General features: G+C 43.2%; 1 protein-coding gene across 2 annotated transcripts in view; it reads right to left on the bottom strand.

Moving 5' to 3' along the window:
• Window positions 1–5,193, bottom strand: part of SLC44A1 (solute carrier family 44 member 1) — a 57,271-nt gene extending 52,078 nt beyond the window's left edge. For both annotated transcript variants that reach the window (XM_088530406.1, XM_088530405.1), the window contains exon 1: window positions 5,130–5,193. In XM_088530406.1, coding sequence (XP_088386532.1) covers window positions 5,130–5,156 — 27 coding nt within the window. In that variant the 5' untranslated portion in view covers window positions 5,157–5,193. The remainder of the gene's footprint in view (window positions 1–5,129) is intronic.
• Window positions 5,194–17,217: the final 12,024 nt, after the last annotated feature.

Here is a 17,217-nt window from a genome sequence, read left to right as displayed (position 1 = left end):
TCTGTCAAAGGATTCAACTGTGGCAGAGCAAAAGGGAAGAAGGAATTCCACATTAAACTATTCCTAGAGAACGTATCTTAAGAGAGTCTGCTTCTTCCCACAACTCAGTCCCTTTTATGAATCACCAATTTGTGTTCCCCTGATATAAGAATAGAACTTTTAGTAGAGTTACAAAGCAGACAGAAACAGCAATCTCTGTTAAGCTGCAAAGAAGCTTTGTTTGCTTGCATTAAAAAATAAAAATAAAATAAAATAAAAAATCAAGGCCTGCATGGGTTACTTCAGTCAATCAGATTTCCAGCAGAGCCACACAGTTGCAGTGACAGGGAAGTGATGAGCTCTTACAATGCCAGTTTATCATGGACTAGTATTGTAAGATAATAGCACTCCATTTTTCTTCAAGCAAACACTTAAGATAAATTTGATTATTCTATCAGCTCTGAGCTTCAGTACCCCTTTCTCAAAAGACCATAATTTAGGAAGTAACTCTTCCAAAAGAGATGAAAAGAGGATAAAAAAGTTTTATCAAAACCCAGGGAAAACTTTAAGCTTTGATGCATTGAATAAATCTGCATTCACTTACGTAGTTTCAGTAGTTTCTCCTACTCTACCATTACCCTTCTCCACACTCAGGAAGAATAAGCAGAATCCATGCAATGGGTTTTTATTGGTTCACAGAATACCCACAAGGAAAAAGACACACACAAAGAAAAGCACTCACCTTAAAAAGCTGAGAATATAGACATGATAATGGAAGGCAATGCTCAGAAACTAATATCAAGGTACTAAAACCCAAAAGCATAGCATATTAGACAGAGTTAGCTTCTCCTTCCTTTCTCTCTTTCTCTTCCCCCCCTTTCCTTCCTAAAATTTCCATCTCAAATAGGTCACTACACTGTAGTTACATAACTGCAGTGGCTATTTCAAGGCATTTTTTAGAAAAACAATTCATCATAACTAATAAAGAGTACATAGATTAGTACTCTTACTTAGTAGGTACAGTTAACTTTGCATACTGTTTTGCTGAAAAGTTCAAGTTTAAAGATGGAGAGAATCAAACAAAAGCAAGCACAAAAAGCTACAGCAAAGTTTGCCTAAATAAGGAGAACACAGCACCTAAAGAACAAAAGAGAATGGCACAATTGTAGCAATGAGAGGACACAACTGAGCAAGGATTTTGGTTGTAACAATAAAGAACAAGACAGATCACTAAAAAGTACTGTGCCAGAGAAGAAATAACTTAGAGCAAGAATGAAGTAAGACTGAAAATGTAAAAAAAAAAAAAAAAAAAAAAAAGTGGGGAGGGAGGGAAACAATACACACACATTTCAAATTATTCGTCTGGCTTAAAGTCTCCCCAGGCAAAATGGTAACAGAACAACAGTAAAGAATGAGCATACTGAAAACAAGACAGCCTGATATGTTTGTACTAAGTTTAAGTTAACATCACTCAAAACAGTTCGAAGTGAGGAATCTGGTGGAATAGGAGGAAATGAGAAGTTAAAGAAAGAAAAAAATACCCTAGAAGTACAAGCACAGACAGTAGTGGAGAAGAAATAATATCAGAAAATAGAAGGCAATGAAGAATAACAGGAAAACCGTATTGTAGAAGCCCAGTGAGAATAAGATATGAAGATGTAGAGGATTACCAACAGTATCAAAAGCAAGAGAGGTCAAGGAGGGTAAAATAGGAGGGGAAGCCTTGCAGTTGGGCCAAAAGATGCCTGTATAGAAAGCTTAATGCAGGCTATTTCAACAGAGCACAGAAACAGAACTGGAAGGTAAGCTGTCGATTTTAAGTCAGAATAAGGCTGGAAAAGGAAAAAGATGGCAGCAAGAACTTGAACTTAAAAATCCATACATGGAGTAAAAGCAAACAAACAAAAACATGAAGGGAACTTTGGGGTCAGGCGAAGCTATTAAAGGTAGAAAAAGCAGGCAGCAAACAGCAGAATCCACCATTGTAAATGACAAGAGAAAACACAAATATGCCAACTTTAATCTTTTTTTTTTCTCCCTGAAAGCTTTCAGATTCTGCAGGGAAAGAAATACAGGAAGAGTTTAAGACAAAGCTGTAGTCAGCCTGGAAAACAAAGGAGCTGAGAAATGCATTGGGGAAGGGGAAAGACAAAGAAGGAAAAAAAAAAGGCAATTTAGGAAGAAATAAGAGTTAGGAGGGAGGCATGTGAGAAACTTATCTGATTGCCAACTAGTCACAGGTAGTTTTAAGTAAGTTTAGGTCGCAGTGATGTGAAAAGGACTTGGAAATGCAGTGAACACATATGGGTATGGCTGGCAAAGTCAAAGCAGAAGCAACCACTGTTCTCAGAAACAGAAATGAGCATTAGCAGATGAATGCCAAGCAGGCAAGAGAATTGTAAAATAAAACACAATGAGAAATCAGCTTGGAAAATAAAATCATGAGGAATGAGGGTGAGGAGTCATGACAAGAGGAAAGATTGTCAAAGTCTCAGGTTCATGAAGCTTTTTGTGCTTGCTTTCTCTGGACTCCCTCCATCTTGAAGCTTAAACTTGTCCACTAAATTAGGATAAATAAAATCAAGTAAGATAACATGAAAGAAGATCTGATGAAACCGTGCTCAAAGAAAGCTTAAAAGGTAGCAATGGAGGGTGATGGTACAAGACAAGAGTAATTAGGAACCCAACATTTATTGTTAATGATAAAAGGAGGATAAAGAGAGACATTAGGCTCTAATGTAATGCTGTACTGTTTGGTAATAAGGTTCTTGCAATCAATATACCAGAGAAAACAGTTGCCGATAAAATATTCAGCAGTTACCCTTTGATTTGGATTTCCTCAAGAGATACACAATTGCTCATGGTTAAGGAATTAGACAATCAACCATTCTTTATACTTCGGTTGTGTATAAGCGATACCAATCTCAATTACTATACCACATTCCACCACAAATAAGAGAACTAAAAGAAAGACTCTGCAATGTATTATTAACATGAGCTCTGAAAAGGACATAAAAATTTCATTGAAAACCAGAATCAGTTATTGTAAACATCTAATCTTCTATTTTTCTGCTTTTGGTCCATTACTATCCAGAGATAAGGCTGCTTTTTTTCCCCTCAAGGGAAAAAAAAAAAAAGGAAGAAAAGAAAAACAGCAATACCAATTCACAAAAAGTAAACAGCTATGAAGAGCTACAAAATCATTTTGTGTAGTTACAGAAAATATGTCTGGAAAAGACCTAAAAATATGATCAACTTAACTCTTAGTGCTTTAAGTCTGTATCAGCTCTCTTCAAGCCATTCATGACAACATTCATCCAACACTTATCTTAGCAAACCTCAAGAAATAAGGAGCCCACAATCTCTCCCCAGCAGTCTACTGCTGTGCTTCATCAACCATGGAATTTAAAAATCTTCCTCAAACATTTGGCATAGATCTCTTTGAGATTCAAAACCATTTCCTTAAATATACAAATCACTTCTTTCTCCTTGCAGCATATTTTGTCATACGCAGAGAATATTCCCTATTGCAACTGGGCAGCTCTCTGCAGCATTTTGCATTGGAAGGACACAATCTTATAATAACAATAATTAAGAAAAAAAAAAGCCTGCTAGCAGGATAAGCTACAAAAACTCATCTTGGTGATGAGTCATCTGGGATGGCAGAGATGGACTTTCCTGCATAAGCACTCTGCTGGAAACTGGATTTTGCCACCACGCAGCCAAAGGGAACAAGGAAACAAGATACAGCCACAGCGTTAGTCATGGCCATTCCACCCTGTGCTACCAGAAAGGAGCCAAGCAAAGAACAACACTGTCCTAGTTGCCTTGCTCAAAGGGAAAGTTAAAATGGGAAGCAGAGCTGCAATCTGGAGCACTGGGTGGAGCTCCTGATTGTGCCTTTTTTTTGGCAGCACCATTTTGATGGGGAGGGTGAAAAAGAGTCAGTAAGGGCAAAGGAGAGCAAGGAGGGAGGGGGAAGAGAAAACCTGAGCGGGGAAATAAGAAAGCAGAGATGCAGTGGGGGCAACTGCCCTCAAAGAAAAGGATGCAAAGCAGCACCTGGGCTTCCTGGAGGTGGGTGGGGGAAGATCTCCCATTCCAAAGGCAGCAGATCTGGAAGAGCCTCCCCACAAGTTTCCTCCCAGGGGATGGCTACTCTTCCACTGGGAGCAGGGAGACCCGGAGAAGAGGCCACACAGGAGGAGCGGTGCAGAGCACTAGCCAGGCAGCGAGGTGGGACGGTGGGTGAGGGGGTGCAGAGCCCTGGCAGGGGTGCGCGAGGCACACGGCACAGCATGGCACAACCACCGTGGTGGAGCAGAACAAGGCATGGAAGAGAACACAGGGATATATACAGCAGAAGTTACAGAAAGAGCAGGCAGTGCAGAGCCATAGGGAAAGCAGAGCCCAGAAAGGGGGGGAAAAGCAATGTGCGGGATGCGGGGAAAACAGGGCATGCAAGAGAAAGGGAGGCACGGACTCGGGGTGCAGAACCACAGCGAACAGGGCTCTGGTGGGGGGGGACGCAAAGGGCTGCAGAGTCCCGAGAAGCAGCAGAGCTACAGGAGAGAGCAAGAGGTTGCAAAGCTACGGGAGAGCAGGGCTGCCGGGGGAGGATGCGGGAGCACGGTCATGGTGGAGCAGGGCAAGGTGCCGGAGGACATCTGCAGCTGAGCAGGGCTATGGAGGAATCACATCTATGGCAGGGCAGGCAGCGGGGTGCCGACACGGGATAACAAGGAGCAACGGGAGGAGAACATCTGTAGCAGAGCGGGGATGGAGGACAGGCAGGAAGGCACAGCTGAAGCAGAGCAGGGCAATGAAGGGGCATCCTCATTGGAGAGGGTATGGAGAGGGAGGTAGGGGGGCACAGCCACAGGACAGCAGGGCTATGGAAGGAACGTCTACGGCAGAGCAAGCGGGAACACAGGACAGACATAAGGGCTATGAGGAGGGGACGTCTATGGCAGGGCAAGGGGGACACAACACGGGACAGCACGGCTATGCGGGGGGGGGAGACGTCTACAGCAGAGCAAGGGCTGGGGGGGATCAGGCACATTCTCAGCGCCCGGGACGGAGACGAGGGCCCTAGCGCAGGGAAGGCGCCCCCGGGGATGGGGCCCCGCGGGCGGGCGCGGGCCGCTCACCTGCGCGGCGGAGCTGCAGCAGCCCATGGCGGCGGCGGCGGCTGCCTGTCCGTGCCCCGGCCGTGCCCGCTAGGCGCCAGGCGGCGGCGAGGGGCAGGCGCTGGGCATCCACCCGCCGCGGCGGCCCGCGCCGGGGCGGCAGCACGGAGCGAGGCGGCGCGCCGGACCGTTGGGAGCCGTTGGGGACCGTTGGGCCCGTCGGGCGCGCGCGGCTGCAGCGCCAGCCCCGCGGCGGAGGGCGGGGCTTCCTGCCAGGGGCGGGGCTTGCGGGGAGGAGCGGGGCGGGGCCTGCGGGCGCTTCGTGCCAGGCGGCTGGTCGCGCTCCCCCCCACCACTTCCGCCCTGCGCCGCGGGCCGCTTCCGGCTTTGCCGCGTTGCCACAGCAACTGGCCGGGCCCGCGAGGCCTTGTTGTTATTTCTGTTTTCTTAAAAAACGGGCGGTTTGGCCGGGTCTTAGCACAGAGGAAGTAACTTCCCTTAGAAATAGGGACGTTCAGGTTCGGCCCAACCTTGAGCCGAACTCGAACATCCCAAACGCCCTTCTCCTGCCCAGGGTATCCCACTCAGAGGGCAATAGTGCGTCAAACCCCCTTCCCTTCAGTCCAGCAGACTGACAGGACCACAGCAAGTCCTTAAAACATACTTCCCAATTTGTTTGGCGTGACTCATAGAATCGAATCAATCAATTAGCTGCCTCACGGGTTGAGTTCTGTCAACGTAATGAGGCTGTTCCTGATAGGAAGCCACAGTGGCTTGAGGCTGAGGCGCAGCTGGTCCCTTGGCGGGTGGGAATGAGGCAATATATGTCTCCTGGCTTTAAAAAAAAAAAAAAAAAAAAAAAAAAAAAAAAAAGTTAAGCAGGCTTAGAAGTAACCCTAAGCTTGCTTGTGTAAGAATCATGCTTCCCCCCCCTCTCCCCTCCCCGCACATTCTCAGTGTAATGAGAAATGACAACTTACAATTTTAGGTTAATGTTTCCACATGCCTGGTTAAAATATCTTTTCACCACATGTCATTATTTGTCATCTTTTCTTCCGCCTGGTTCTATTGAAATATTTCAGATGATCATAATCAAAAACATAAGCATCAAAGAACTGTTCTTTTTTATCTGGAGAAGTTCTCAAAAATCTTCTGTGATTGGCAAAGGAATGGATGACAAGAAATCATCTCAGTTCTTGTGTATCTTTGCATGTGTCACTTGTGTTTCCTCTGTGCCTCAGTTCTGCAATTTCTGAAGTGAGTTTGACCTGATTTTTCCAGTATTTGTCTTTGCTTCAGTGGCAAAGGGAGTTTTCTCCCCCACAAACGTGATTCAGTCTGCCTGTTAGAGACATCAAATTGAATTTTTTCAAAGCAGCCCCTGTGCCACTTCTGATGCATCATAACTGTTGTCGTGATAATTAAATACAGCCCCCTGCTTTCCATGCACTGGGAGACTTTGCGTGTTCCCCATAGTAGCCAGCAGATAAGAACTGAGTGAAACTGCCTTCCAAATTCATGCATGCTTAAAAAAACATTCTAGCCCATAATCTCCAGGCAGCTTCGTAGGGGGCATGTGGATCTGCAGTATCCCTGTTCTTTTTTGGCTGGAGCAACCAGCTTTATGGAGAAGCTTGTAAAGGTGCAGCGGCTGTAGCCTAAGTAGCTGGAATTTACTGCCAGCTTTCCACAACTGGAAAAAGTATCCCAAAAAACCTCAGCGTTAGAAATAATCACCAGAGTAATTGCCCATATTGTGCCCAAGAAAATTAGTTGCCTTTTGATGTGGATGCAGAAGTAGCTGCAGCAGGAAATACCCAGCTTTCATTAGCTTTGTTTGGACAACCGCACAAAGGTGGAAGAAAAGTTAAAAGTCTTGCTGGTTTTTGCACTTGCTTTTATATTCATTCAGATCAGTATTTCTGGAAGAAAACACAAGGTATTGAAATGAAAAGTACTGAATCCTAATTCAGAAATAAAAGAAGTTGAATTTAAACCATATGCTTAAGTGCATTTCTTGAATTATGCTTTAGCATTCCATTGTGAACCTGATTACAATGTGCTCGAAGGCACCTTTACAGCATGAGCTGTTACAGGGTAAAACTGACTGCCCTGATTTACTGTTAATAATAATCCAGCGCACTTTTTTTTTTTTTTTGTAACAAATTTGAGACTGCCCTTCTCCCCTCAGCCAGAAAGGATGAGTTTTATCTATATTTCCATTTCATTGCTACACTAAAAATGACAGGTTTTTTCAAGCACCATCCAGAAAGGGAGAGAGAAAGGGAGGCAGCAACAGGGAGATGGGCTTAAAACGAAGAAAATGCCTTTCGTAGTGATATAAATAGTAAGCTTATGCCAAGACTGTTTCCACTCCAGGAAGTGTAGGAGGACTAGAAATAAGATAAGGAAACATTCCAGAAAACATGATTTACATGGGAATATTTACCTTCCCTCACAGATGCAGGATTCTGACCTTATGCACACATCCTTAAACACCTACGAACTTCCCACAGTTGCAGAACAATATACAGATTCTGTTTCAGATTGATGGCAATAAATGAAATTCAGACCTTTTGGGTGCATTTTTGGGTAGGATTTTCAAGTGACTTCAGCACTGGCCTGACTGCTCAGTCAAAAGCAGGTCCATATCCAGCCTTGCTGTTACAGGAATGAGGGGTTGGGACATGCAGACTAAAAATTTGCACCAACAAAGCAGTGAATGTTAAAACCCACGTGCTGTCCTCCCTCTCCTAATAGACCAGCTCCGCTTACTAAAAGTCTGCTGACTTCTTCCACCTACCTATATATTTACACCCATGGATGCTTGTCAGTGCTTTGTATTTTTAGAGATACCATTTTGTGTGCTTAGCCTCAATGTTTCTGATTTTTCTTTAATCAAAAAAAAATCAAATTTCTATTGAAATACACAATCACAGTTTTTTTTTTTCTTTGCAACTCCAGTGAACAAACAGGCTGCCATCCTCCATCCACTGATAACAGAGCAGGATTTAGCAGTTACTCTGCCGACTTCAGGAAAAATTAATATTGGAAGTGCAGTTTTAGCTGCCATTCCAAAGAGCACACTACAACAAGGACATAAGATTGTATTTGTAAGCAAAGTGGGGACAAAGCCCATTAACTCACTCCGTATCCAGTGGCCCCATTACCTTATAAACCTCGGGGTCACTTTGAAATGGAAAGTCTTCCTGAACAGTTCAGATTTGCTGTTACCCTTCTTTACTGCTGGGGACCTATGGCCTGTGCATTTGCATAAGGTCACGCAGGACAGAGAACAGAATTGAACCTGTATCTTACATGTGTCAGGGCTCTGCAATGAAGATCACATCAGTCATAAATTTAACTCAGACATTTTCAAAGCATTTGAATTGTCCTGCTTTGCAATTAGAGTGCAAGGAATTTTGCTGAATGTTTCCTTACCAAGAAGAGTTGCATGTTGCTAAGGAAGTCTGAGCTCCCACAAGTTAAAGCTAAGTTTAGTTCCTTGCTGCCTGCCTGACTGCAGAGGACCACATCAGAGCTGTGAAATTGCTGGGTTAGTCAGCACAAAGCCTGCTGCTGTTTTTCTTTTGGCTGCATCCCCACAAACCAAGCAAGTGAAGTTTGTTTCACTTGGTCAACTGGAAACTCCAAGGAAAAATAAAAGAGCAGCAGAAAGCTTTCTGAATCAGCCAGGAAAGTGGGATCTTTCTTCCAATACTATCAATCAGGGCTCAGGTGCATTATGCCCTTGGAAATGCTGTCTTTTTGGTGACAGTGGAGGTGCTGGCCTTGATGACTATCAAAAACTTCCAAAGCTCTTAGAAAGAAAAATATCTTTAAAGCTCTTAGAAAGAATAATATCTTTATGAATACTCATGTGCTGGCAAAACCTCTTGTTAAGCATAGGCTTTCTACCCACTCTAGGCCATCCATGCTATAGTGAAAGCAATATCTCTATCCTTTCTGCATTAAAACACAGTACAATGTTGGTTTGCACCATTTAAAAACAGTTAGGTTTTATTCCGATGTTGGATACCTGTGCATCACGATCTGCATAAACAACTCATTTCCTACAGGCCGAATGATTACCAGACATTTAAATTTTTACCATCCTAAGCTAGAATTATGAGAGCAATTTGCAGCTAAAAGGTTCAACCCCTTGAGCAATTCAGTCTTCAGAAAACATTTTTTAAAATGGTCAGGGCACTCCTGATGCACAGCAGGGTTTCCAGTTGATGTCACGGCCCCAGACAACAAAGTGTAATTCGTCTCAGCTTGGCAAGAAGGGCTTTTTTATTTTTTATTTTTTTCCCCAAATAAAGCACTAAAAGCCAAGTGCAATTCTTCCTGTAGAGACAGTGTCATCATAATACATGATTAGCCATAATCATCTTCTGTCATTTCACTCCAGGAGAATTATGGTTCTGGCACTGGGGATGTAAGACTACAGACAGAGCACTGCTTGCTACAAATCTCTTGCAAAGCTGCTGCAATAAATCTCAGAGAGAGAGTCATTGCATTAAACAAAAAACTATGCTGAAGGGACCTGTCATTTGTTTTCTTAGGGAAGATGGGAAGAGGAGCTGTGAGGGGACATACTGTTCCACTCTTCACTCCTTAACATCATGCAAGGACACATCCATCAGAGAAAATACAGCTTATTCTCAGAGTAAGGTGACAGAGGAAGCACGACTATATTCAACGTGTTGTGTGACTCTGACTTTCTGTATGGCGCTTTGTAGGTGAGGGAAAGAGTAAAGACATCATTCTACAGAGGATGACTCAAGCTGTGATGGATATTACGGTTTAGTAATGTCTAGAAGCGTTTGCTAGACTGGCACAGGTCCAGGCTATTAGCTAATGAGAGCATCTACAGTGGACACGAAATTGGCATGCAGTTCAGGTGCAGGCTTAAGGTGGAACGTGGTGCTTTATCAGTGATAGAAATCCTCATTCACATACCCTAGGTTAGCAGTAACTGGTGAAGCTCAAAACACACATGGGTATCCAATGCATGACCCCTTGCAAATGCCACTTTGAAACTTTGAGGGTGAGTTGTACCAGTGAGGTACGTAGAAAAGTGGAACTGTCAAAGAACGTAACATAATTCGTTTCGTACTTCAGTTAGCATAATATATATATATTCAGCCAGTGCAGCTGGCATTGACAGGTCATGGGAGTAGGTAGGAAGGCTTTTGCACTGGATTTCACTGGAAATTTTTCCTCTACGATGGATTTTAAAGGTCCTAGTCTCACTAGTTTTAACTGGTTATCTGAAAAAAAATTGCTGATGGTCGTTCTGTGTCTTGCTCATATTCACCTTTAAGGTGAGGATGTAGAAAATTCAAAATGCAGTTTGTTTTCACACAATGCCTGCCCCATACTAAAAAAAACCCACCAATATATATAAAAAGGCATCAAGATTTATTTGAAATTGAGAATCCCAGTTTACATATGGCTACATGTGTAGCCATATAGTAGATAAAGACTTGCAGAAGTGCCGTGAATCCATCAGCTGCTGTTAACCTTGATTTCCTTGTCCAAAAAGCCGCATTGCTTACTTAAGAAAATAGTTTCCTCTTGTTGTCTTGGTGGAACTTGTATGTCCTGGCTGGTGCTGTTGGAGGACGTAGATCCTAACGGGCCCTTCGCAGCTGTATGCTGCTGTGAGCGATATATATCCCCCCAGCAGATTAAGTTACATCAGCTCAGCAGCATCAGATACCAGGCTGCTAAAATACCGTGAGGCTAAAAACAAGCTTGTGCCTGCTGATTTCTTGGGTAAAGTGCTCATTTTATTATTTAATTCAATTCCACCACAGCTCGAGAGAAGACAGTGATAATGTTATGAATATCTTGGGGGGGGGTCTTTTTTCTAGAAGAGAATTTAGCTGAATGTCTATATGTTACCCGTAGGAATAAGGCATTTAATGTGTTCTGACAGAGCACATATAAGAGGAATAGTATATATCATTTCCTCTGGGGTTCTGGGAATAATGAGAAGTCATTTCAGTGATGAGTCTTGCAGTTGTTTTTCTAGAGTAATACTTGCAAAGAGGAAGTCATTCTCAGATTATGCAGAACTGAGGCCTCGGTATAGCCTTTAACAAAATTAAATAGGATAGCGACATTACTAAATGCTTTTAGATGACGCTTTGGGATATTTAGGAGAAAAGTGTTTTAAATCTGTGAACTGGTAGGAGCAGGTTCTCAGCTGGCCTCTCACATATCAGCCTTGCTCTAGCTGATCCAGGCTGGTACTAACAGCTATAGAGTGTAGGCCCACAAAACGCTTTGGCAGAAAAAGAATCCTTGCTCCGCTGTAATATTCACTGTGTTATAAACTCCTAGGAAAAAACACTGGTTAGTGGCAGAAAGGTGGTCTTGAGAACAGTAAGTCCGATTAACTTTAAACACTTCTTCTTGTCAGCATTTTGTCAGTCTTTTTGCCGGGATGCTGTGGCAGGTCTGCAGAATTTACAGGGGTAAAGTTGCTTCCGGCTGTTTATTCATGCTCAGTAGTATTTCACAGAAACATAATGTGTTTCAGTTTCAGTTAAAAAAATGTGTTTTGTTTTATTTTGTTTTGCTCTGGCTATTCTTGTTTCATTTGATGAAGCATTGCACGGAGTGCTGGAATAACATCAGTATTTTATAGTGTATAGAAAACTAGGATTTGTCTATGGGGACTTTTTTTCTCCGCCTTTCCATAATCATTAACTTAACAGTACTCCAGAACATTTTGGTGTCTCTTTCATCGTTCCTGACACACCCCAAAAGTCTCCAGCCTTTTTTTTTCCATCTTCAGCTTTGCCTGGTGTTTACATTTTCATGAGCTAGTGTTTAACTCCCTGGATAAAAGCAAAAAATATTTGACTGTAGACAATCATCCAACACCTCCAATTTGGCACAGCTTCTCTTGAAGAGACTTTGCTAAGAAATAGCTCTCTTGCTGGGACATCGTCACACTTGCGGTGCAGTCGGAAATATTCAAATGTTGCAGAAATAACGAATATGCAGTTAGTGATATCAAGAAGCGATCTGCATGTGGGCAGGGGGAGCCATGCAGCCTGCACAGATCACAGGGGAAGGTGGGATGGGAACTGGGAACTCATGAGAGAGGGTCTCTCTATTTGTCCTGTCACTGCGCGGGTACTTGATAGAAGAACAAACCCTCCGGTTGGATTTCAGGCACCTGCCTGAAGCTGCTCGGAAGACGTTGGCCAAAAGGACCCCAGCAGGCCCTGCGTAGAACAGGGTGCCGTTGTGCTCCCCTCCCAGCTCACAGCCTTGCGGAGCAGCCCGCTCATTCCTGGGGCTGTGCAGATACTGTGGGAACTCCTTATTTGCTCCGCAGTCGTTTCCCCAGTGGATACTTCGCCCACTGCACAGTAGGTTACGTTAGAATTAATGTCCAAGAGCATATTCAGGCACTGTGGTTTAGCATGAAAATTGCTTTCCGAGTGATTCATGTCAAAGTATACCCCCAAAAAAGGTTCTTTTCCAAAGAAGTTGCTTTTCACTGAAAAATTGCTCAGATGAAAAATACCTTACAAGAGAATTGCAGTAAAAGTGATGGTAAAGTCAAAGTCTCAACGGGCTGTGGTTATGATCAAGAGATTTGTGTTCTTTTCAGCTTTTTTTCCGTCAGGAATTTGCCAAACAACTCAAACTCAGAAGCTTTCTCTTAAGAGTAAATGTCATCATACAGTGAAGCTTTTCTGATTCAGAACTCACAGTTCAACAACATGTTTCCCAAGCCGGGGAACTGCTCAAGTTTTGCTGCCCCACTTTAGGGGCAAAAGGGGACCTCATCCTGCAGTGAGTGGATCTGACTTTCTGGGATGAGGGAGGCTAAACTGTGAAGGGATAAGGTGAGATTCCCACTTTTGGTCCTTCTCCTGAACAACTCCATTGCTATACTGGATGTCCTGCGGATTTTCTCAGGAGACAGTTCTGTAGATGCTTTCATAGGGAAAATACCCTTCTTCTTAACGTATTAAGTTAGCATGAGGAAACACACTGGGTTTACCATGCAGTTTCATTCTACTGCAAGCAGATTTTCCTTTACTGATGATCATGGAATCCATTAAACGGGTGTTACATAATGTGTGTGAAATAATGGTAAAGAGGAAGCAGAAGAGCTGCTCCTCTCTTAAGAAGAGACAATTTGGGCTCCTGCGCTCTTCTTGACCCAGGGGTGAATGAATGCCTCTTGCAATAGTCATTCCTCCCGGGAAAATTCTGGGTAAGAATGCGGTGTAAGTTAGTGCTTCCTTAAGTTCCTTACAGTTTCCCTTCAGTAACTTATTTTCCAGAGCTGTCTGATTGTGACATTTGCAGAGGACAGAACTTTCTTCCCTTTTTACCAGAAAAAAAAGGAAGGGAAGGGAAGGGAAGGGAAGGGAAGGGAAGGGAAGGGAAGGGAAGGGAAGGGAAGGGAAGGAAAGGAAAGGAAAGGAAAGGAAAGGAAAGGAAAGGAAAGGAAAGGAAAGGAAAGGAAAGGAAAGGAAAGGAAAGGAAAGGAAAGGAAAGGAAAGGAAAGGAAAGGAAAGGAAAGGAAAGGAAAGGAAAGGAAAGGAAAGGAAAGGAAAGGAAAGGAAAGGAAAGGAAAGGAGAGGAATTCTAAATATATAGCTCCCTATGTCTGTCTGTTCTACTGTGCCTCAGCATTCAGGAGTAGGAAAGTTGTAGCCAGTTCTGAGTTGCACTAGTGACACTTCCAACATATGAAGAGCTGGAACGGCTTTTGTTCCAGGTTCAGTGCATAGGGAAAACTGACTTTTCACCAAGTGCTTTCTGGAGGTCTCAGTGCTTTAGTTCTGATATTTTTTTTATTTAAAACACACCCCCCACACACCCCCACACGCTCAGTATTAGCTGTGAATATCAGATCTCTTTTGGGCATCTCAGTTTGGAGAACCAACATCATGAGTCATTCAGTGACTGTTGAGCGTGGTTAACTTCCAGATTTTTATTCACGGAATTGGGCATGTAGGATAGTATGGTACAAAATTACCCTTTGCATCCATGACTGGAAACGGTGTGCCCAAAGTAATAGGATAACTCAGCTGAGTTGGACATCTTAGATGTAGCACTTCACAGATCCACTGTGCCCCAGAGAAATAGCTGCTGTCCTTACAAGTTGTGTCCACTCAGGTCCTCAGCAAATATAACAAGCCAAACATTTTTTGTCTCTCCTCTGGTAGCCCTCTAGCTTCCAACTTTTTTCCCCACCATTACTTACATTGCAAAGCCAATTTGTTATCAAATCAAATGCTGCCTTAGTTTTTCAGCTTTCAAATTGTAGCAAGAATTTCCTATTCCCCGAACAGAACAGGGCAGGCTGAGAAACTAGAAGGAGCTGCAGGAAAATATGTGCTGTGAAACAAGAATTTGGCATCCCTATCTCTCCTAGCAGCATCTTGCATTTAGCTATTCTAACACATGACTCAATGACCAAGAATGCAAATTTTCAATTTTGCATGACAATATGGAAAAATAAAAAAACAGAGTGTTTGGGGTTTCTGTTAATTTATAAACATATAATGTCTTGCGTAATGTACCTTGCGTTCCAAGTTGTAAATGCACGCTCTACAGAAGGAGAGAATGCCTTCCAAAGATGTTAGGAATAACCACATGACAGAAAACATCAGACAACAGAGAGAGTAAATGCTTTTTGTTTCACTTCCTTGGGTTTTTTTTTCAGTTCACAGTTGAACAGACTCTTCTCTCAAAAGCTGTTGCTGCAGACAGGAAACCAGTCACAGCTAAGTGTATAATGAAGTACAATTGAAATGCTTTTCTGAATAAAACTGTTTTTCCCAAGAAAAGGCTGTATATCTACAAGACGTGGAGTTCTGAAAACATTGGGCCAGATCCTCCTCTCGCCTTGTTTTAATTCCACTGGTTCTGATGAAATGTGCTGAGTTACAGTTGTATAAGAAGGGACAAACCAGCTCACTAAAACCAAAGCCCTGAAGCTATTTCTACAGCATTGCTGCTAAGAATGTAAAACAGATGCATAGCTACCAGATTTTCTAGTAGTTAAAGCAAGGAAGAGGGGAGTAGGAAGCCTGGATTCTATTTCCAGCTCTGGCCCTGCCAAGTATCCAATGATAAATTGCAGAGCTTATTAATTAGTAATGCAGGCCTGCAGGCAGCTCATCTTTTTGCATCAGTCTTTTCAACTGTAGTTTTGCCCCAATTTGGCATCTTGTTTACAAAAGCTTGAGGAGTGTTTTGCTATAGGTAGGCATTGAGAAGCACAGCAGTTTGCGCTAAGTTTATAGCTATATCTGTCCTCTGCTAGGAATGCTTCCAAGGCAGATTTGTAGAAGCCAGTTGTTCCAACACAGGCAGTTTTGTTCTCAAAACACATTTCTAAACACCATATTTTTTGCTTTCTCCTTTTGCAATACCATTTCCACTTGAATGTTTTATGGACATAAATGGGAACCATTAGCAGATAGCACACAGCAGAGGAAATCAAGTCACAAAATCCTGGGCAGAGAGGAGAATATGTATTTTCAATGGTTGTACTTGATATCCTGCTCATGTTGCTCAGATAACTTGACTTGCCATTGCGTAAATTGCGTTGAATCATCCCATGGCCAGCATGTTTTGGAGACAGGGAGCACTGGTGGCTGGAAGCTCACCTGAGGAAGAGTGTGCAGAGCTGTACATGGAGCAGGTTCCTTAGGGAACATGTATGAATTCTGCACACAGGAAAACCCCACTGAACTACCACCCACGTATTCCAGATTTGGGGCTGATGATGTTAGAGCAGCACCTATCCACCAGCGCTGGCACAGTTGTAGCTCTTTGAGACAATCCTCCCTCAACGCGTTTGTAGCCATGGGTTAATATTCCTGTGTCACTAGGTGGCAGAATTGGCATTATTAAGCCATGCAGGATTTTTTTGATGGCTCTCAAGCGGCTTCAGCTCTGTCCCTGAAACTGCTGCTGCTTCCTGGCGGAGGGAGCAGTGTAAAAGCAACGAGCAAGGTCTCCCTCCAAAGGATGTGGCCTGTCCTGCAGCTGATGGGTCACCTGGTGCTGGACTCAAAGCATAGACAAATCTGACGGGTATTAGCACCATCTTCTGAGCTTTGATTTCATCAGAAAGCTCTGTCCTGATTCCAAGGGACTCCTGTATTTGTTAAACAATGTTTAGAGTTTCAGGCAAGAGGAATCGGTCCTTTACTGTGGTGTGGGACATAAGAGCAAAAATGAAGAACTTGGAAAATTCAGGTTGTAAGAGCTTTTCGTTATTATCCCCTTTCTACCAAAGTGCATTAGGCTGGTTTGTATCCCTTGGCCTAAGAAATGTAGAGATGGAGAAAGACCAGAAACAAGTATAAAGGCAATGCAATTTTTACAGAGAGATTTTGTCATACAAAGCCTAGACCCTTTACAGAAAAGTAAACATAATGATACACGAGTCAACTCCAGATCAAATCCAATCCTAGTCTGTGAAGTTCATCTTCAAGTTACTCAATCTTCTGTGCTTGGCCATAGCAAGGGTAGGTCAAAAGGAGCACCCCATGGACTGTGGCTAACTGTAAGAGTGCTGTTTCCTGTCCTGATAGATCTGGAAATGCTGCTGGATCAAGGACGGGATTAGGGACTGTTCTCTACTGGGGCTATCATTTAATAGCGGAAGGAAACATTCTTGCCTTCTTTACTAATCCTGGACTGTGATGTTTTGCCGTCCTGTAGACTCTAGAGAGAAACGCTTAGTTTTGTCACTAAAATGACAGCAAGGGCAGCACAGCTTGCCGTGTTCACTATAATGTCTGCCTGTCCAAAAGGAGGCATAATCTTTCAAGATTTTATGTTTATACAGATTAATGAAAGGATGTCTGTCTCCCCTGTGCAAGTGATTTTAAATAGGCAGCCGTCATACTGGTAGCAGTGTTCAGGGGGAGCTTGTTTGTATGACACAATTGCTTGCCTCCTTTCAGGTACTCACAGGGGCTGACTGAGATTCAAGGTTTTCAACTAACATCTTTGGGCTTCCAGGAGAATTTAACTCCACTGGAAAGTTATGGCATTAACTAGCTCTAATTTTGCATTTCACAGGGATTTCATAATCTTCTGAGAC

Source organism: Tinamus guttatus, unplaced genomic scaffold (genome assembly GCF_059628265.1).
Source record: "Tinamus guttatus ecotype Peru unplaced genomic scaffold, ASM5962826v1 Tinamus_guttatus_pri_ptg000372l, whole genome shotgun sequence".
NCBI classification, from domain to species: Eukaryota; Metazoa; Chordata; class Aves; order Tinamiformes; family Tinamidae; genus Tinamus; species Tinamus guttatus.
Note: the sequence above shows the minus strand (reverse complement) of the source record. Positions and strands in the feature narration are given on the sequence as shown.